At 40.9% G+C, this 22,596-nt stretch overlaps 1 protein-coding gene across 1 annotated transcript in view; it reads right to left on the bottom strand.

Annotated features, from left to right (window-relative positions):
• Positions 1-17,075, bottom strand: part of TES (testin LIM domain protein) — a 28,467-nt gene extending 11,392 nt beyond the window's left edge. The window contains exons 1-2 of the mRNA XM_033059279.2: positions 16,958-17,075; positions 6,238-6,323 (exon numbers count right to left, since the gene is read on the bottom strand). Of these exons, the coding sequence (XP_032915170.1) occupies positions 6,238-6,323; positions 16,958-16,984 (113 nt within the window). The 5' untranslated portion in view covers positions 16,985-17,075. The remainder of the gene's footprint in view (positions 1-6,237; positions 6,324-16,957) is intronic.
• Between the last annotated feature and the right edge of the window lie 5,521 nt (positions 17,076-22,596).

Here is a 22,596-nt window from a genome sequence, read left to right as displayed (position 1 = left end):
AGGAAAATCCCCTAGGCTGTTGCCATTTCCCATGCTCCCCAGGATCTCAGCCACATGAAGATGGCTGTACAGCTGCTAACAGCCCAAAAAAGTATCCTCTCCTGATTTATAATCCTTCCTCTTGAGTAATTTTCAGTACTAAAAGATATCCAGTTGATATTTACACATGTAACAGTTCCTGCATAGTACTGTTTACAATTTAATCCTAACTTCTTTCACTAGTTGCCACAGCACAGTCCTGCTCATTAGTCACTCACAGACCCTTCTGCAGAAGGTACACGGCCAACTACTACTCTTTAGAACAGACTGGCTGGTCATTTTTTTGGTCACTGAAGTGACTCCATTCCATTACCTCAAATTTATAGTTCACAAGTCTGTCTGATAACTGACACTTTATTTTCATCTTTCATGTTAAAGTGAACACTTCATGTGCAAGAAAAAACAATTGCTGTTACATGTACCTAAAGACATACAAATATATAAAAACATGCTTAGACAATCTTATCTCCTTTGACTGTCAAGAGGACAGGCAGTGAAAATTTCTTGTTCCTTCCATCTGCATTGTTAAAAACATTTTCTCTTCACCTGAGGAGATTCAGAAGATCCCTGCAGAAAGAGGTGTTACCAACTCCTGCTTATGTCATCACCTCCTCAAAGCAGAGCAATGTTCCTCCACACCCATCTCAAAATTTGAAAATCTTTTCCCACTCAAAACATGGAAGATAGGGAGGAAGCTTCAAAATCCGTGGAATGAAAAGCTGTGTATCAGTGCAAAGACAGGTCTATTAGTGCCTTGCTAGCAAGTGTCAAGTAGTTAGAACAAAGAAGAAAGGTAGAGATTCCATCCTCTCGAGTGATGAATTCCTGTGTCCTGAACGTCTACTGACAGGAAGGATCAAAAACTTCCACTTCCTTCTCCAAAATCAAATGTTAACCATCCTCCTGATTGTCTACGTTTTGGTGTACGGAGAAGAAAAATATGATGAACAATGATCCTTCCTATGCTGGCTCCTAGTGACAGCAGGCAGTAGCTGCAAGCATAGAGATATCCTCAACAAGGACCTGGCAAATCCCGAGGCTTCTGCCCCTCCATCTAGAACAATTAACCTCTTCCTATTACAGAATCACAGAAATCCAGACGGCTCTTGCATATCTCATGTGGGGGAGACTCCAAAGCCTCACTGGGCAACCTACTCCAGTGTTTGGTCACCTTTCCAAACTGAAGAAGTTCTTCCTCATATTCAGGTGGAACCTCCTGTGCATGAGTTTCTGCCTGTTGCCCTTTGTCCTATTGCTTGGCACCTCTGAGCAGAGCCTGATTCCATCCCCTTGGCACCCTTCCTTCAGACAGTGATAGACATTGATGAGGTCCCCTCTCAATTGTCACTTCTCAAGGCTGAACAGGCCCAGATCCAGCCCCTTAATCATCTTTGCTGCCCTTCACTGAACCCACTCCAGGAGCTCCAGGTCTCTCTTGTACTGAGGAGCAGTGAACAGGAAACAGCACTCCACATGCAGAATGCACCCCAGGACACCACTGGCCTTCTTGGTCCCCAGGCCACACTACTGGCTCAGGGACAGCTTGGACCTCCAGATCCTTCTCCACAGAGCTGCTTTCCAGCAGGTCAGCCTCAAGCTTGTCCTGGAGCAAGGGGTTATTCTTCCCCAGGTGCAGGATCTTGCATTTGCCTTTGTTGAATTCCAGATGGTTCTTCTCTGCCCATCTCTCCAACTTGTCAAAATCCTGCTGCACAGCCACTCCTCCCAGCTTTGCATCATTAGTGGAATTATTGAGAAGGCACTTTGCTTCTTCATCCAAGTCTGTGACTTTGTAATTCCTTCTGTTTTCTCACTATTAATGGAGCTATAAGTAATTGCAACTGCTTTGAACTGCATCACAATGCTTCCCTGTCAGCTGTAGTATCAGAAAATCTTAAAGCCAACTTAAGGCTCTGCCTACTTTTCATGCACTGTATTTGTGCAAAGAAAACAAATGCTGAAAAGATCATCCCCAAGCTTAAGATTCTTGTTTTCAAAAGTTTTTTTTAACATCTTAGGAAGTCACATCAGGGACAATTACCACTTTCTGGTACATACACAACCAAGATAAATCAGAACCTTTCCCTCCTTCTCACTCCTGTCCCACAGTTCCCTCTAGTGGGAGATACATTCCCAAGGAGCAATATGTAACTGAGCAGCAATCTCTTACATCCAGCCTGACCTTCTGGACATGTGTGAGGTTGTTTTGAAGTCTGAAATAACACAATTTGAAAAGCAAAAGCTATTAACACACTAAGATAAACCAGGCAATTGTTAATCATTCAACTACCATTGTAAACCACATCTCTCATTTTATTAATTTTGTGTTCAGCTCACACTGAGGCTATCAGAACATTAAAATTTAGGAATAAATTTTACTGAAGGCTATACTTCTATACTAGCCTCAATTTACTGTTCTGCACCTATAAAACCTGCTCATACAGTGTGTCACGATTTACAGCACAAATGTATGTGCTACCCCAGAAGAGATAAATTTCAAATAGTCCCAGTATAGAGAAAAAAGGTGTAATAGCTTCTTGCTACTAGAGAGGTACACTTGGGTTTTTTGTGCGCTTTACAATCTGACTCCCTGGAGAAAAAAATTGAGGGTCTTTTGTGTGGAAATACAAAAAGAAATGGCACGTTGGCGCTTTGAGGAGCAGCGTTTTCATGCATCAGCCCCAGGGCCGTGCGATGGGCTGAAGCTCCTCGGCTGTCCCCAGGAGAGGGCAGTGTCAGCTGCGCACAGCCCGCAGCAGCACCGCGCCCGGCACACGCCTCGGATGGAGCTCACAACGCCTTACGGAGCCGTGCTTTGGCTTTGTAGGCAAACAGCCTTGTAGGCACAAAGTCAGGGCTTCCAAGGCCTCCCCATTTTTGAACTCTGCCCCCACCTCAGCAAGTAGAGAAGCTGGGAAAGGGCACAGCTGACAAATGGGTCGGGGTGGGGGGTTGAATGCTATACAACGTCATGATAAGCAATAAAACAAAGAGAAGATGAAGAAGTCAGGGTTTCTGACTTCTGAAGTAGTTACTGCTTGGAGACTGGCTGGGCATCAGTGTGGTGGTGGGAGATGGCCAGTGATTCCCTTTGCATCACTTGTTCACCCACCACTTCTATTAAACTGACTGTTTCAATTCATGAGTTACCTCATTTTTGTTTCTCCTTTTTTGTCTCCTACCCTGATGTCTGGGATACGGAGTGAGCAGCAGTGTAGGCGTTTGGCTGCTGACCAGGGTCAATTCCTATCCCCAATTATTCTCCCAATGTGTAACTGTTTCTTTAATTACAATTCTTACTTCAACACATCTTTTACAGATGCGTTAGAGTGGGTAAACTTGAACTGATTTTGATTATTCATGTTACAAAGATAATATTCTGTCCACTTGTGCTACAGTTTGATCCTACTTAAAACAGTTTCAGATTTAAAGGCTAACAACTAAGTAAACAGATATTTGGGATGCATCACTTTCCATTTCAGTTGGGGACTACCAAAATATATGCATAATGCAAAGCATATTAATATTTTTTTGCTTTGAAAAGTATTCGCACAAAACTGAATTGAGACTTCAGATTCACACTCTTACTGCTCCCAATAGCAGTTCTGCTGGAGAAACAGCTACATAGTCACTGTTTTAACATCTTTCATTACTTGCGCTTTAATCCACTGCTGTCTACAAAGTCATACTTTCTAGAAGAGACTGTGTTCTGATGAGCTATATACTCAGGACCTGGTACAATAAGCCCTAAACCACAGGAAGATAGAGCAATATAGATAAAGAAAAACATAGGCAAAATCCCCAAATATCCACATAGAAGCAGATATCTTTTAACTTCACAATGATACTATGTGACTAAACCACTACACCCATTTTATTTTTCTTTTTATTCAAAATTATTTCATGTTAAAGAATACAGTAATTTCATGACTATAAGGTGCACCCTTTTGACTAAAATTTCAGCCCGAACCCGGAAGTGCGACTTATAGTCCCGGTGTGCCTTACATGATCTACAAAGTTGCGACACTTGCCAACCCGGAAGTGTGAGCTGCAGTGGGGGGGCAGTGTTGCAGGAGCGCCGAGTTGGGAGAGGAGCAGGTGGGCGCGGCTGGCAGGAGCCACGCGGGGAGGGAGAGAGCCGGCCCCGGCCATTGCGCAGGAAAGGAGGGAGCTGCCGCCGCCGACACGGCGCGGGCGGTGCGGAGAAGGAGGCAGGGAGCAGCCACTGCCGCCGACACAGCGCGGGCGGTGCTGAGAAGGAGGCAGGGAGCAGCCACCGCCGCCACACGGCGCAGGCGGTGCGGAGGAGGAGGGAGAGAGCAGCCACCACTGCCAACACGGCACAGGCGGTGCGTAGGAGGCGGCAGAGAGCAGCCACCGGCATGGCGCCGGTGGCGCAGAGAAGGAGGAACCGGGCGGCCACAGAAGCCTCGAGCTGCAGCCACCCTGAGTCAACCCAGACCGCGGGCAGCCCCGAACAGCCGCAAGCCGTGGCCGCCCTGAGCTGTGCCTCGCCAGCCGGTGCTGGGGGCGGACGGGAGTGCCGGGGCCCACAGCACGGGGCTTCTGTGGCCTGGGGCTGCATTTAAAGGCTAGGTCAATCTGTGAAAAATGTTTCCAATTTGAGCACATGCCAGTAAACCCGCAATGATGAGCTTCTGTTACCAATTCGTTACTTTGTTGCACACCACGCAGCTCCTCGTTGCAAAAAAAAAGTGTGCCTTATAGTCCGGTGCGCCTTATGTTCGTGAAATTACTGTAATATAGCAATTACATGGTGTAACATTGGCAACTAAGTTTAAAAAAAACCACCAGAAAGTTAACAGGACTTTTTCCTCCTCCACTTTTAATTTTCCCATCTTGCATGGTCACTGTGAACTAATAAGCTTTCAAGTAGAAAGTAATACAATTTCTCATCTAACCATGGATAAACACTATTGACCCTTGCACTTTTTAGAATTCTATTTTATTGCATTACTTACATTAATTCTGTTTTTTTTTACTATTACTTCTACACACAACCCCTCAGGGATGAAGTGCATATTGAAAAAGTCTCCCCATAAATCAATTATTTCTTTTATCTTTAGATGATCATGTTTACTTACTAGTGCATTACCACTTCTTGATCCATGTCATTATTTCTAAGTTGTTTCTATAGCTACATATTACAGATAAGAACATAGCTTCTTGATTATGTATCAGCTTCTAACAAGTTTTTGCTGTGTTTTTTGTTTGCCTGATTATTTTCTAAACAGTCTCATCTGCAGTCAAATATTTGGGCAAAGATGGAAAATCTCCTAGGCCTTATCAGCACCTAATGCCGCTACGGCTGGGATACAAAGGCTACATTATGAAACAAAATTCTACTGCAAATGCAGTTTTCACTGTAGCTAGTTAACATTGGTTAAACGCAACAATTTTCATTGACAGCATGTGCTAGTGCTACCAACAACTGTTTTTCTGTTGTTTGCAGGCTTTTCCCTTTGAGAAGAACCTTTTTTCTAAAAAAAAAATCAGAATTACTAAGCTATATCTTAGAGCACACCTAGTATTATGAGTGAACTGGGCCAGTGATACATAAATGCATTAATATGTATAATTACATCTTGTTTCAGTAAAATGAGAAGTCTTAATGAAGCACAAAGTTTCTGCATAAGTAATGACAGACTATTTACTGATTTAGGAACAGTACACCATCCAAGGCTCAGTACTACCTAACTTATTTGAATTTATGTGATACTCACAAATTACACCTCTTCCCCATTAAATAAGTTGTAGGTGTATACAAAGTTTCAAATATTTTCAAAATAATTTTACCTAGCATCTTAGATCAAAGCTTAGACATTTGATCAGGAGTTGAAAAAGCATTTTATTACAGAAATAAGACACTTCCCTGTTATGTCTCTTATTCTAAGGCATTTTTACAAATCTACTTCAATTATTTAGTTAGCTAAGCAAATGCTGCAGTAGAAGTACTACCATTCAATTCAGGGCTGATGAAATGTGTGTTCACAAGTGATTAGGTTCTCTCTCATAATGCAGCTGAGAAGTTCTGGCCCTGAACCCTGTCAGCTTTTTAAAAGCATCTTAATAGTTCAATGGAGAGAAAGAACAAAAATGGTTACTTAGATATTTGCATACATATGTCAAGGTCTGCAGTGCTGAGTCACAGTTTAAGACACATTTGGTGCCACTTACCTCCAGTAATGAAGCTCAAATCCTTGACACTTTTCCTTGCATTTTAAGCAGGGGGCACCAAATCCTTCCTCATGGCCCAAGCCCATCTGTGTAGAGAGGAAGATGACTACAGTCAGCTTCAAGAATTATGCTGCATGAATGATCTTACTGATGCCTTTATAGTCTGCAATCAACAGCTAAACCAAAAGATTAAGCATTTGACTAAGCTGACATAAGAACAGCATTCTGGGGTCCACTCACCTTCCTACTGTATTGTAAGCAGCAGTACTCACACAAGCCTGTACACAGGGTTGAGCTAAGCAGGCAGAAGTAGCCTTACTATTTTTCTGGTGACTTTTCTGCCTAGCCCAGCTTGCTCTACAAACTTCACACAAGGGAAGAAGCAGATTCTTTGCAGCATTTCCTTAGGTCTAAGGCTGTGAAACCAGAGTGAGACCTCAAGTCAAAGGATATTTAATCCAGCTGCCTGGACAAAGTGATTTACAGCATATGACTTGGTAAAATACACAAGATCAAGAAATACACAGACCTCACATTTATATGCATTAACCTGGAATAAAGGAAACAACTAAGTGGTTTGTCTAATATTGCCAAGAATATTTGGGGCTACTCTGATAGTGACTGAGAACAGCACACACCCTTTACAATTTCATTTTAACTGGAGTCATGCCAGCTTACTTTCTGAGGGGAAAGAGAAACAGCACAGTTAGCAAAATCAATGACCAGAAGAGATATGCAAAGGGCTTCAAAACAATGGATAACCAATTCACAATGCAGATGAAATATCAGAGAATATAGAAAACAGTACAGAGTAAAGGCATTCACACAATATATCAACACATCAACAAATTTAACCAAATAACAGTCATTTCAAGTTTGAGATGAAAAGTAAACACGAAGCACGATAATGTATGGATTTATATAAAGCAGTAAAATTAAAATGTCTCACTCCAGCACTTTAAACCTTTGAGGAACACAGATCTCCAATTAGACAGATGAAGGACCATGGAATGTGGCCACAGCTAGGTAGGTAGGCTCATGCCCAACATACAGAGAGGAACCCATCCTCACACTCCCACGCACTAGGAGGAGTGCTCCCAACTAGCTGTAGGTAGCAACTGTAGTTTAGTTTTAACCATGAAAGGAAACTGAGCTAGAACTGTCAAGTTCTGGCACTAATTTTAGTTCTGGCAACAACACCACAATACCAAAGTTAATAATAAAACTGTATCACCACATCTAATTAAGTTTGCCATTTACTGAGAGAAGTCATACTACCATTGTTGTGTGTACAAGGATATAAACCAGGTCCACTTTCAGCTTGCTTCTCTCCAAAATAAAGAACAGATTATTCACAAGTCACTTGTTTAATGCAGAACACATGGTAAATTAATGCAGGGAATATAATGTTTTCAGTTATTTTATAATTTAAAGGATCACTGCCTCAACAGTCATCAGCCATCCCTGAGGAAAACTTCCCTGAAGATCATGATCCATTTAGTGAAGAGAGGTATGTTGGCAGCTATTAAGCTACTGCAGGGATGGACAGAAGGAAATAACATTATTTCTTTCATATATGGAAGATGAAATACAAGCTGGTTGTGATCATGGTGAAATCTTCGTCAACCTAAGGGCTGAAGAAGTTCATGTAATAGGTGCTAATCTGAAGATACGTAAAAAAAGCATAATTTTAAAGATTAGACTCTTCATCATCTACACTTTTGATAAACTAACTAGTTAATAAAAGTCCATCTTCTGAAGATGGGCATTTATTCACACAATAACAAATTGTGTCTTCTCTGGGAACCAGAGATCTCCCATACAAACACACACCACAAATCACAAAAAAACTAAGCACTCTTCCCAATTCACACTCAGAGAACAAGATGTTGGCCAGAATATTTGTTAAAGGGAAAAAGGAAGTTAAAGTAACACAAAAAAACCTTTTTTTTTTTTTTTTTTTTATTCCTTGGGGGTGGGGCGGGAGTGGTGGAGGCAGTTGCGGAGGGAAGAGGGAGAGACAGGTTGTTTATTATTTGGTGTTGTCTTGTTGTTAAACTTTAAATAAGTTTGTACTGCCCTGAAAAACAAACTAAACTCCCACAAAACCCCAATCTCCTCCTCCCCCACTGCAAAATCCAACATTAACCCATTTTCTCTTGCTGCTACTTCAATTACAAACTGGCATTATTTCTTTATGCTCAGGTTCTCCCTTCCTTCAAAGGGAGTGGAATGAGAAGGGAAAAAATTATAAACTCATTAGTATTGTAATTAGAAGATTTAGAAACATACGACCACTTGTTTAGAGAGGATGTTTTATACTACAGAGAAATAAGCTTGACGTTTAAAGAATTCCCAAAATGGAACCTGAAGTTCAAGTAAGAAATATTTTAAAAATTGCAAAAACCATATAAACTATCATTTCCAAGCCTCCTAACATTTAAGTTTGGGGTTTTTTTCTTTTTTAAGCTAAAAAAATACCTCTTCAGAAACAAATTAAGGAGAGGAAATATGTCCTATCTAAATGTTCCACCCAGAACATTCTCTCCAGACTATAGAGACAACAACCAGCCAGTCTACTTGCACTTTCCCAGCCAGCAGTCATAGCGCACATTTCTTCAGAAATACAGCATTCTACATCCCTCCCCAGAAATAAAGTGCACATCATTATATAAATGCTTGTGCAGCTCAAGACAAATAAACGGAATTGGCAAATGAGACTTGTTTTGAAACCGGTTTTTCAGTTTGCTGTGAAGCGGAAAGAAGGAAATTATGCTTTGATACAGAATGTCTGGGCACCTTATGGAATAGGTTTAGCTCAAGACTGAAAGGGATGCTAAAAACCAAGTCAGATGTCATTCTAGATGCACACACAGCCTCAGCCTTTTTTCTGACAGAGAAGCTACATGGCTGGTTGCCAAAAATTAAGATATAAAATAGCCAAACTCAAAAGCACTGTGGGCTATTGTTATCCACAAGTCAGTGTATAACACATATCTCTCCAGAGTCCTGTAACATCCTCCAGGACATCCTTCAGCTGTAAGAAAGCATTAGCACCAGAAATAACTTTGTTCTTCAGTAGCCAATTCAGCTGTAGTTTAGGAAATCTGTAAAGCCTAAAAAGATTTAGCATGCTGCTTCTTTACCACTACCCATATCTATCTCCACATCTTCTGCAGAACATGGCCAGCTCCAAGCAGAAGCACTCACAGATACAAAGCAGGATGAGTACTGGAGAGGTAATGTACGTTGGAGAACAGCAGGGAACCAATTTTCCCCATAAATGGAGTTATGGGAGAAATGGCACAGATAGGTCAGCAGAAATACTGCCAGAAGAAGGTTCCTGTCTGTCTACCTCTATTAATTTTCATTTTACAGCAAAAGCTAACCAAACCCATCTGGTATTACCAAAATACCCAGTGATTTAAATAGCCTGAATACAGAAGATAACTATGACTGAAATCATCTGTTGCATGCTGCTTTCAAGATTACACAGTACCCAAAGGCAAAAAGCTTTAAGCGGTTACAGCCGAGCGACAATTACTGAAAGATTGCCCCTTTCCATTCACACTGGAATCTAGTGACAAAAGCTGACTGACTTTACAGTAAGGAGTCATGCATAGAAACTTACTATCCTCTTAAAAACCCAAATGATCATATTCAAGTGTCTAAAAGTTTGCTCAGAAGTGGAAGAGAACCAGTAGTTCCTACATAATAGTTTAAACCTGGCTTATCAAAGGGTTTATTCTTAAGTTTATTAAACACTTCTTCTTATCACCTCAGTCCCATCACAAGACCAGAATTAAGTCTGGCTTCAGCTGCTTTTCCTTCCTCACTCCAAGAGGACTCCTGTGCTACCAGACGGGTGAGCCTCACCCTGCCACAGTCAGCAAGACACAATATTGGTACTTAGCCTCTGCAAAAGATCAAAAACCCTTCCAATGTTACAGATACCTCCAGAATTTGAAAGGATGTGGCTACACAGTGTGAGTGTTGTCACTAACGGATTGCAACAATTAAGTGAGCCTCAGATGAGAACTAAATCCTCTTCACTATTCTTTTTGCAGCTGTTCCTCCTGTGCTCCTCATGAAGAGTGAAGTGATCCATGCTAAAATTATTATTGGATTTACCATAAAATCCTAGGAATGTTCTGGTTTGAAGATTAGTTAACTATTGATCTGTTTGGATATTTGAGTGGAAAAGCACCTGTAGAGCACAACAGATTTCTAGTACATCTTAATGTGCTTTAGGCACTTTCAAAGAAGGGAAGGTAAAGCAGGAAGGAGAAATAAAATAAACCCAAAAAACATGAGAAATCTCAGTGCTGTGCATGCTCTATTGCTGAGACCTGATCTTCTATCACTATATTCTGTATCATAAGAAGTCTTCTCTGGCAGAAAAAAACAGATGTAAAATTGAAATAGGTTACAGCATTTAAACTTCAAAAACGTAAGAGCAATGATACTTCTTACAATTCCAGAATGAAAAAAAGAACAAACTACTACAAAAGAAATATGAATATCTGGATAATGCTCTTTTAAAACTTTGACAGACACTGTATGAGAAGGAAAAAGAAAATTCAGATCTGCAACAAAGAGCAGTATCCCACAAACCACTTTATATTTGTTTTTAACATGTCAACTAAAATTGATGGCAAGTGTGACCCCATTTTGTTTTAATATGTTTTTTGATTTAGGGGAAAGGTGACTGGAATTAAGAAGCCTGGGTACAGAAGTCCATTTTGCACAGAAAGAAGGATGCCAAAAAATGGTGCCATCCAAGAAAAATATTTGGAAGATGATCTGAGCAGGACAGGCAGAGGAATAAATCCAGGAGCTGCAGTAGGCTGATAGTACAAAAGTCCTGGGAATTTATTTTATTGTGATATCTTCTACTAAATACCAAATAGGTCAGTATTTAAATATTTAGGGCACTGCTACATACTGTACTTTCAAAAGGCTAAGAGCTATTAAAGATAGCTCAGCTGGACAGAAAACAAGTGCTGCTTATGCACAAAGTCCAGCACTACAGTAGCTAAGTTTGAATGGAGCTGACACACACTATAACACCATCTGTAAACATCCAATATAACACCATCCAGCATCCAGTACTGCAGAGGTAATTTTCACAATACTCCATGTATTTTGTTTTGACATCACTCTTACCCAGTTGCATCCTCTAACACTATGTTTTGAGAAGCAGACCTGGAAACCTACACATTCATTTCTTAGGAGCTTTAGTCAAGCAGGAAAGTGCCTGGTTTTTTTCTGTTTTTAAAACTCTGGCTAGGCAACCTCAGACTGAAAACAAATAAAGAGTTAGGCAGACTTTAAAAACAACAAAAAAAATCCCCCAACAAAACCAGAAACACAGCAGTACTAGAGTACAGTTAGATCTGGTGTATTCTGGAGGCTCATGACAGAAGCCTCCTTACTCTCTTGACCTGTTTATTTGATCAAGTTTGAGACGTTAGGTAACAGGTGTGACATGCTTTCATCTTAACAGCCCTGCTCTTCCTGAAGGTTTCCAGGATGTAAAAGAACCCTGCCAAATTTTGTCATCAGTAAAAACTATGTATTAGGGGGGGTTTGTGCATATACACCCTTATTAAGAAAATGCATATATATATTTTCACACACAACCCACACACAAGTATTAGTTAGATACACGTCTCATGTATATATATTCAGATTGTAAAATATAATTTTAAAATCGACTACATTATAGATATTTACATCTACACCCTTATAACTGTAAGCTTTGTATCTGCTAGGAAGATAGTAATTTGTATGACATGCTCAGTACACTTTCTTGAAGTAAAAAAAGTAATTTTAAGCAACTTTTACCAATAAAATTTCATTGAAAATTGCTACTCACCATTACTATCACTTACTTAGAAGAAAACAGAAACATTTCTTTCTTTTATTTTTCCAGGAACAACTGCAGAAGTAGATCCTTGTTACTTTTATGACAGAATACTGTAACTCAAAGTAAGTTAATTCCCACCCCCCCCGCCCTTGCTGTAAAATACTTGGTTTATAATTATATCCCATCCAAGAAAATTTCATCTGATCTTAAAAGTCATGCAGTCACGCATTCAAGGTTTCTTGACTTGCTGTCCAGGCATTTCATGATCTTTTATAGTCAGACACCTGGAGAGTACTTTTGCCATAGGGAAAAAAGAGTAAAAGTCAAAAAGTTTCATTTAGCTGTGCCAAGCTGCTATCCAGGGATGCTAGGCAAAAAGTAACTAGAGGCATGGATTCAGATAGCTGTTCCAAAAATTATTCACATTTATTTTTATTTTGATCGAGGAAAAAAACACCTCAAACCCCACAGCATATGCAAGAAGCAGTTACTTCGTTTCCTTGTCAACAAAATTGAAGTAGTTCCTCTCATTTACATAAATGTTTTAATTCTTCCACTTGCAGGTAAAACTCGCCCCTGAATAAAAGTATGTTTCCTTGAGCTTACTATACATATGAAACAGCAAAAAAAGATCTGCTATAATGGGTTTCCATAGCAGTAACCCCAAAACAAACAGTGACCTCAACAGGAAGTGCAGCCCAGCAGACATTACTAAATCATGCTTTGCAAAACACAGAAAAGTTGACTTTGCTCCTATACATACTTTATTCACCATTCACTTATCAAAGATGACTACAGTTGTTGACTTAGCAATGTCCAAAGCACTCAATGTTTGGTTTTCCAACTGTAACACAACAAACTAAGTCTCATGCCATTGAAAAATAACCACATACAAATTCCACATTAGAGAAGTTTCATCTCTTCCCCCCATACTGCCCTGCCCCTTCGCCATGGCAAGCAAAGTTCTTTTTATAAAGCAAGTATTATACTGTGGAAGTTTATACAGAACAGACTTACTGCCAGATTCTTATTTTCTCTAGTGAAGCATGAGACCATGCTGCCAGCAGGGCTGAAAAGCAGGACCGTGACCTACTGATTCATTTTACTAAGTTCACAGAGGTGGCAGACAGGGCAGGAATCCAGGCAGTTAGAACAAAGTTCTGCTAGACTATTCACCACAAAGCATTAAATCTTCATTTTCCCTATAGCCTCAAAGCAAGGCTTGAGAACACAGCATATATTGTATTTGGGAGAAACAGTGGTCTGTTTTTTTACACAAGTACTTCTCAAGCTGGGGCTACTGTTTTTACCCTTCAGTTCTGTTGTGTTTTATACAAACACGATCTTCATGATTCTCAAATGCAACAGCAAATCCAATTCCTTCTGAGCAAAAGGACAAAACTGTACAGTTTCCTCTAAACTCCCTGTCCCTTTGAAAGGAAAATAGTAACAGACCAGGAAAGTCATAGACTTAGTATTCACAAGGCAGCCAAAAAGACATTATTCACTGCTTAGACGTTTGCTAGTGATTTAATAGCTCTAAAATGCACGGTGGACTGACTACAAAATTCATATGTCATTCCACACATTTGCATATATATTGCTCAGTGCAGAAAGTTCATGCAGTGATTTCTGTTTCTGCAAGGTTGTGGTTGTCCAGAGCCCAGGATTCAGACCAAGCAAGACATCTGGCTGCAGAGTAGTACTGGTGCCTTTGGCCACTTGTTAAGACATCAAGATGAGTTTTCCAACACATGAAAGAAACCAAATAGAAGGTAAATTAAAAGTCTAAGCCAAAGTAATTGTGCCCTTAAGAAGGGTACATTAAACAGGACTGCTGCTTTTCTGTCCTAAGGTAGCAAATATATAAGGTGTCCATTACTAAAAGGATGGGGTAGAAATTGTGGCAGGTGGGACAGTAGTTCTTCCTGCTGAAGAACAGGTACGTTGTTGGAATCCTAGTGGTCTTGCACTAGAGGGAAGCAATTCTAGTCAGACAGGCTATGCTAGAACTGTTACATTTGGAGAAAAATCCCCACCAAACCTGGTATCAACAATGAAAACAGACTTTCTCCAAGTGTTTTTTTTCTTCATACAAACCTAGACATGTAAATATAAGTGTATGTAGCAGTTTTCCAAAGAGACAATACAGAAGCTCAAAACTGAAGAATGGACTCATGGATTACTGACACTAGATAAATCTTAGGAATGTCACCTTGGAAACTTCATCTATCAGGTTTCCCAGAAACAGAAAACATCCCAATACATAACCCTGTACAGTTTTAAATTAGTAGTTGTGGGTAGGGGAAGAAGCTTTCCTACAGCACCAGCTGAGTGTCTGAGCCTCCATACCATACGCTGCTCCAACAGGTATTCATTTCCTTCTCCCCTGCTGAACACCAGGGCTACAGAATATCCAGCATCTAAACTCAGAGTTCAAAAAATGGAATTACTTATCTGGGGACAGCATGACAATTCCTGCTTTCTTCTGCCCAGTGTTCGAGGAACTTCCTGCCCAGTAGGCAAATTAGCCATAATGTTCGCCAGGTTATTTGCCAGATAATAAATATGCACAAGTCACTACAAAATAAAAGGTTCCATAAAGTACAAAGTACAAGTAGTTCACTGGTTTTGATAAACATGACTGGAAACTTCTCAGAATGATCTTCCACCCTTCAAGAAAGAAGGAAGTTGGCAAAAAAGAGAGATGCAAAAAGATAATAAAACAAACAGGTTGAGAATTGGAATTAAAGGACTGATAAAGAACACACGCCAGTTATTCCAGAGGTGGCATGAAACTGTTATTCTATTCAGTGTACAAAATCTAAGAAGTTTTGATTAAATAAATCTTGGTAGTCAAAAAAGAAACATTTGGTACTGAACTCACTGGTACCTAGCAAATCTTCCCAATTCTCCCTGTAGGGATTTAAACAGTGCCTCTTCTGTTCTCTTGGAAAGTGAGCTCCATCCAAGTTAAAGAGAAAAAAGATGAGATGCGAGCAAGGGAGGGGAAACAGCCCAATAACAGACATAGTTTTCTGAATATGCATGTAGTAAGAAACAGAGAAAGTGTGAAGTTTTTTAAATCATAGACATCTGCATATTAGTAGAGCAGAATAGAAATACTACTATGATTAATAAGAGCTTTGCTGGTTTCTTTTGTGGCACTAGCTTCTGTGTCTATTTGAGCAGGTTCAGAAAAGTCTTCAGGAATCTTCAAAGTTGATGAAGGAGAGAAGTAAAACATAAGCAAAGAAATATATGGTAAAAATAGTCAAATAAATTTGAAGCACACACAACTACCCAATAATTACCATGCAACTTAAAGCAGATGTTCAGCAACTAAAAGTTCAAACCAAGACTCCATTATCAGCAGAACCTTCAGTCATTTCCACTCCATACTTATTTTCTCTTTAGATGAAAAAATTCTGAATTAGAATGCTCTATCTTTCCAAAATATGTGTCTCTCACCTCCTGGAGTTCAAAAAGCTTCAAGCAAACAAGTTCTGTGATGCCATCAAAATAAAGCTTTAAATTGTGCTTAGAAAACACAGGCAAACCTCCTCAAGAAGCTTATTTTCATTGCATACAAGGAGTCACACAAGGGGAACAACCCTGTGCACACAACTACTTCTAAAGACAGTGATAATACTCAGCTACTCATCGACATGCTGATGGCCTAATGACTGGGGCTTGAGATAGGCAGCTCCTCCAAAGCAGGATGCTCACCCAAGTGACATTATCACGTAGTGACATCACTAGGAGCAAGCTGTAACTCAAGGCTAACCATTGCTAGGATTCAGCCGTAACAGATTGCCTTCCACACTGCACAACTACTCCCACCCCCAAGTCACTTCCCAGCCTGCAAGATGGAAAAGCACATAAGTTTACAAAAGTGCATGTGTGCATTTTAAAACAAGTTGCTACCTTTAAATAAAGCAATTCAGGAATAAACCCCAAACACATTCATACAACATGCATTTCAAAGGACTACTTTTCACATATCAATGAAGGTTGTGTATAGATTTAACCCATGCTCACATATAAAGCCTCTTTTCCCGCTAATGAAATAGTAGCAAAACAGATACCATAAGTAAGTTTTTAATTTAAAAAAGGTAAACGCTTTAGCACTACATTTAATTTGTGAAAGAACTAGAAGCAAAGAGTTACATGAGTATCTCACGCGAAGTCAGTTTTGCATGGGAAGTTTTAAATGGTGAGTTTTGGAAAGAGATTCAATACCATTGAGTTACTTATTGTTATCTTTTATTTACCTTTTATTTCTTAACAGTTTAACGCAACAAACTAGTCAATATACCTTTAAAAAGAAACAAAATCAAGCCCAGGCTTCTCGCTCAAGGGGGCAATCCACAGGAACGCTGATAACACACTTGTAAGGAGTCAGTCACATCACAGGTCTGAAATTAATCACTAACATAGCCACAAACTGCGAGTTGGCTGCTTGCAATTTGTTTTATACCCACACACACAGCGCACGTACATGAAAACACCCATCGGATCTCAGGGGTTTACTGGGGGGACCGCACACCTTTTCCTTGCATGCCGGAACAGCGGGATATCCCCACCTGGGGAGCCAACCGCGGCGGCTCGCTGGGCTCGGGAGCAGCGAGGCAGCCCAGCTGTATGAGCACTGTGTGCCCAGCACACACTCCCTGCCTCCCACCTCCGCGGGCCCGGGCGGGAGGCGCGGGGCGCCGGGACGGGCTGACCGGGCACGGGGGCGACTCCCGGGCAGCGCCCGCGGGGGCGGCAGCGACAAGGCGGGTCCGCCGCTCCCCAGAGCGGACACCGGCGTGTGCGGCAGATCACTCAGCGGGCAGCCGCCCTTACCTTCTTCACTTTATTCTCCAGGTTCATGGCGGGGTGTGTCCGGCTGTGAGGCAGCCCGCACGGACGAGTCTCCGCTCGCGCGCACCGCGACGCTCAAACTTCCGCTGCCCTGCGGCAGTGGCTGCAGCCGAACAAAGGCCGCGCGGCAGCCAATCCCCGCCGCCCGCCGCCGGCCCGGCAGCCAATCCCCGCCCGCCGCCCGGCCCGGCCCGGCCCCGCCCGGCCCCGCCCGGCCCGGCCCGGCCGTGAGTCAGCCCCGGCGGGGCACCGACGGGGCAGCCTCTTGCCTGCGGGTACCGACGCCTGCAATGCGGGGCTTCCCGAGGCTTGAGAAAAGAGGAAATATCGGGCTATAAAGCGAGTGTGCCCTTCAGGCTAAGGAGGGCCAGTGGTAACCTCGGGTGCTTCAGCGAGAATGTGGCCAGCAGGTCAAGGGAAGCGATCCTGCCCCTCTACTCGGCCCTAGTGAGGCGACATCTGGAGCGCTGTGTTCAGTTCTGGGCTCCTCAGTACAAGAGAGACAAGAAGCTACTGGAGAGGGTCCAGAGGGGGTTCACAAAGACCATTTGGGGTCTGGAGCATCTCTCTTATGAGGAGACACTGCAGCAGCTGGGCCTGCTTGGTCTGAGAACGCTGACGGGGTCACATTAATGCACACAAGTATCTCAAAGGCGGGGGTCACTTGGATGGGGCCCGGCTCTTCTCAGCGGTGCCCAGTGACAGAACCTACAGTGGCTGTAAACTAAAACACAAAACCTTTCACCTCAGCATAAGGAAGGACTTTTTCACATTGAGGATGACAAAGCACTGAACAGGCTGCCCAGGGAGGGCGCAGGGTCTCTCTGGAGACATTCAGACCCCACCTGTGGGGAGTGCCTGTGCCACCTGCTCTAGGTGACCCTGCTCGGCAGGGGAGTTGGAATAATGATCTCCAGAGGTCCCTCCATACCCTGACAGTTCTTTCATTCTGTGGTTTATTGACATGAGCGGCAGCGGGCAAGGTCCTGCCGTGCGCCTCCCGGCCGAGGCTGCTCCCGAATTCCCAGCGACTTCCTGGGCAGGCCGTGCCCACCAGGGCTGGGTCCCAGACTCCACCTCCTCCTGCTGCCGGAAAAAAGAGCTAGACTCCGACTCCGGTCTTCCAGCACTTACTCGTGTGTTCCGTCCTGGGATGTCACTGATAATAGAAATTGTATTTTACCTATAATGTATACGTAATGCTAAATGATAGAAAAATGAAGCATTTGCAGGACTGAATACTTCCATAAATATTTTAATGTTTCATGTTTCTTTTATATTTGGAAAAATTAGCAAACATTCATCCAGACTTTATACCCTAGGAAGTGATGGTGAATAATTTGATAGATAATTTTGTCATTCATTTGCAGACTCTAATGTTTTACATTTACACGTACCAGCTTTTCTCGAGTAGGTCTTAGGTAATTTTGTTTCTTCCCCAGAGGCCAGAGATACTGATCTTTCAGTGTTTCATTTTTTTTTTTCTGACACCACTTGTTGAAAGACGTTTGCAACAAAGCAAAAATGAGACCAGATCTATTTGTTGTCTGTTAACAGATAAAAGCAAAACTGACTTTTCTGCTAAGTGGCATCGTGGTATAGGCCATGGGCCAACAGCTTCTACAGGTGAATCCATGCAGCAGGTTTTGGCCAAGAAGTTCAGGAAAAAATTGACAGGATGGGCTAAAGCTGTATCATTAGAAAAAATGAGAGAACATAGTCTACGAAGTAATACTGCTATGTGTAGTGTGTGTTTCCCTAACAGAGGTGAACTATAGGAGCTGTTGCATGCATTTTGTTTGGTTGGGTTTGAAATTTTGTTTTTAATTTCTGGTTCTCACTCTGTTTTGTGTGGTTTAGTGGTTACTTCCTGCTGGTTTGGGGGTTGAAAGACAGGGGGAAGTTAAGAGTGCCTGATGTTGGTGTATCTGGGACACTATAGTTTGAATACCATGAAGCCTCATAACTTCCTCAGACTAAGCTCAAAGGAGTAAGCAGGAGATTATTCCTGTTCAGGAAATGTAATGTGCTGTTGAATGCCAGCAATTACAAAGACTAGATAGGTGTTCTTGACCATACCATCACCAAGCAGAGAAGTGAAACCATCATAGTCCTCATTATATGCTTTTCATTTGAGAATGGATGTAGGAGCATATTTTCATATAAGGAAACAAAAAAGAAGTGAAAGAAAATCTTGTATGGTTTAAGCATATTTTGCTTATCCTTATCTGTCTGGGTATAATAGCATAATGGTTTTGATCATGTCATTTTTCTTTTTTTCCCCCCTACTAAGCTATAACACTGCTCAGTTAATAATAATTTAATTTACTTATATTTTTCCTAAACTTCTGGAGTTGGAGATGCTCTGGTTGTGATTTGTGCATATTTCAATTGTGTCACTTAGTGCCAGAATGTAGTAATCTTTTAACAACTTTCCTATCTACAAATTCATATATGAAGCCTACAAAATCATGTATATAATGGAAAATGCAGACAGTAATATAAAACTTCTGTTTTGAAAACCATCAGATTGCTGTTGGAACACACTTTCTCTGAGACCTGAATCAATAAAGAATGCATTTTAAGATTCTAACAGTTTTGTGTGTTTCCTATGGCTTTAATTTTTCTGGCAGAAATAATTTCCTATTCAGTGAATGTGATCCTGTATGACTCTTTAAAATTCTGAAGTTGCCAGTTGGCATTCCAGGGCACAGAGCTGGGCTTTAACATAACTGTCTGGGAAATATCCAATACCTGTTTTAAATATTATTATTTTCTAAGGAAAGAGCATGATGTATCCCAGCACTAACTTTCCCACAGCAACGTAGGCAGAAGATGGAAAAAGGCTAATACTTCTACCATATACGTTTCTGGGAACATGGACAGCAGAGAGTAGATGGTCTGTCAGATAGTTTTCCTGGTTTAACAGTTTTCTTTGCACTCAGATACCACAATGATAAATGTAACTACATTTCTCCAAACATTAGATATGTAGATTATATAGGTGATTTATATGTACATCCTCAGATGGAAGCTATCATAACTTAGCAATGCTGAAAAAATGTTTCCAGTAAAGCTGTTATTTAATAAACAGTTCTTCTGTTTAAATTTTTCAAGCAAATACTTGAGACTAACTTCCAGTTAAATTCTTTTAGTTTTGCAGTTTACTCAGTGCTTTATATGTTTGGAAATAATGACATTGTGCTTTTAAGATCTTTTTTTGTAAATATAATCTGAAGTGTGATATAAATATAAGGAGTCTGTCTTGCCTCAAAGTAGCTTAATACACTAATTTAGTTTTTAAAAAAAAATTTAGTTTGAGAAGGGAATAACATTTGCCTTTCTGTATCCATTTGAATAAAACAAAGGAATGTTACATGGAATGTCTTGTGCCAGGTCCAATATAAACCCAGAAGAGAATTTGGGTGCAGAAATCAAAAGCAGTAAGTCTGGAGGCATTACCGATTATCTGCTTACCAGGGAAACAGATACATGGTTCTCCATTGTACTGTAATTATTTTGCTTTTTACGTCAGATTTCAGATACTGTGAGTGTTAATATTGACACAGTAATTTTGATAATTGTTTCATGCTTGGTCCATTTAAAATCGAGGAACTAAACTTCCCTGTATTTCACTCTACAGAGAGGCTTATTATGTTAGGAAGTTTCAGACCATGCATGAAATGGAAGAGATTGAAATAGAGGCTGATTTAAGAACCTTGTGGAATTTGGTAACAGCTATTGCCTTTTTAATAGAATTTAGAAAGAAGAGGCTCTGCCTCACTTTTTCTGTAAAGCCTGAGTAGATAGTCAGAATACAAAATCTTAAGATTTTCTCAGCGTGATGGCGAAATCAAACTACAGCTTCCATCTGTTAGGACTGAGGACTAGCTACTGGACTTTGACTATGTTGTATTAATTATGCTTTTAAAGTAGTACCATGTACAGAAAAGAAAAAGTGCTCTTTGAAATAATGACAGAGTGGATCTCTCTATGTGTCTATGCAGTCCCAAGACCTAATTTGGCCAGATGTTGGGTAAACTTACAGTTTACAAATGAGGGTTTGTTATCCAAAGAACCCTTAATACAGGCTACAGTCATGCTCTTTCTTGTTCTTCCTGACTGTTCCTGTGACTTTCCAGTTCTTGAAACAATGGCAAAGCAAAATAGTGGAAAAATGTTGTGCAGCTTGATGATTATGACACTTGCTGGGAAAATCAAAGCTTCCTTCAACCAGAAGAGGAACTTGAACTTTTCCACTTTGTAAATAGTTTTAGGGGCATAAAGAGAAGGAGAGAAAACAATAAAAGACAAACCTTTTCTAAAAGGAAAGAATAAACTGTGCTCTCTTCTTTGAAAAAACTGGAATAGAAGGAGTCTCTGTTTCCCAGCAAGCAGAGATATTTTCTATCAAGTATGGGTGATTCAGCTAAGTTAGGAGACAGCTGTTTGATGACTATCATTCCTTTTTTGCTCAATATGCTTCATGGATTAGAATCCCTTCTGTATTATGGGACAGCTCCATGTACCTTAGGTCCCCTAGCGTAGAAACTAAATGTGTCACTTTTAGGTTTCTAAGTCAGTTATTGGATATAACTCAGAAATTATGTACTGGAGAAAGAAGCTAATTCTTTATTTCATCTTTATTTCATCTCTGGTTTTCAGTCCCAGTCACAACATCAGTAGTTACAACCTTAAGAAGGTTCTTGCATTATTAAATCTTTAATACAGGTAAATTTGCTTAGACAAAAAGCCCTATTCAACACCTTCTCAAAAATGTATTATCAATTATAAAAAATTAAATGTATGGTATCAGAAAAATACTTAGTAAAGCCAGAGATACACTTCTTGCTCTTTAAAAAGCTTATTATACAGTAAGTTTAATTTATTATAAATATTATAAATATTTTGTTAATGGATGAACAAGGAGCTCCTGGCAAAATTTAAACATAAAAAGGGAGTTTATAGAAGGTGGAAGCAGGGATGGGTAACCTGAGAGGAATACTGAGTCACTGTCCGGCATACAAAGATATGTCTGTGAAAGCCAAAGTCCACTTGCAGTTGAATCTGAGCAATTATGTCAAAAGCAGCAGGATAAAGGTCTTGAGTACACAAGCAGCAAAAGGAAGAGTAGGGGAAATGTGGACATGTTGCTGAATGGAGAAGTGCCCCTGGTGGCACAGGATATGCAAAAAATATTGCCATCTTCACCTTAGTCTTTACAAATAAGACTGGCCTTCAGAAATCCCAGATACCAGCGGGAAAGACTGGAACAAGGAAGACATGCCTTTGGTAGAAGATGAGGTCAGGGCATACATAAGCAAACTGGACATATGTAGGTCTATAGGTCCTAGTGGGAAATATCCAGGACTGCCAAGAAAGCTGGATGATGCTATTGTAAGACCACTTGATAATGTGGGATTCCTCATGGTGCCTGAAGACTGCAGACAAGTAAACATCACTCCTCGCTTCAAAAAAAGCAGGAGGAGGAGGAGGACCAAGGAACTAGAGGCCAGTCACCCTCACCTTTAGCCCTGTGATGGTTGAAGGAGCAGCTAATCCCAGAAACCATTTCCAAGCACATAAAGAAAAAGTAGTCAGCATGGATTTACCAAGTCATG

The sequence above is a fragment of the Catharus ustulatus genome, chromosome 4, assembly GCF_009819885.2.
Source record: "Catharus ustulatus isolate bCatUst1 chromosome 4, bCatUst1.pri.v2, whole genome shotgun sequence".
Lineage (NCBI taxonomy): Eukaryota > Metazoa > Chordata > Aves > Passeriformes > Turdidae > Catharus > Catharus ustulatus.
The sequence above is the reverse complement of the archived record's forward strand: the minus strand, read 5'-3'. Positions and strand labels throughout refer to the sequence as shown.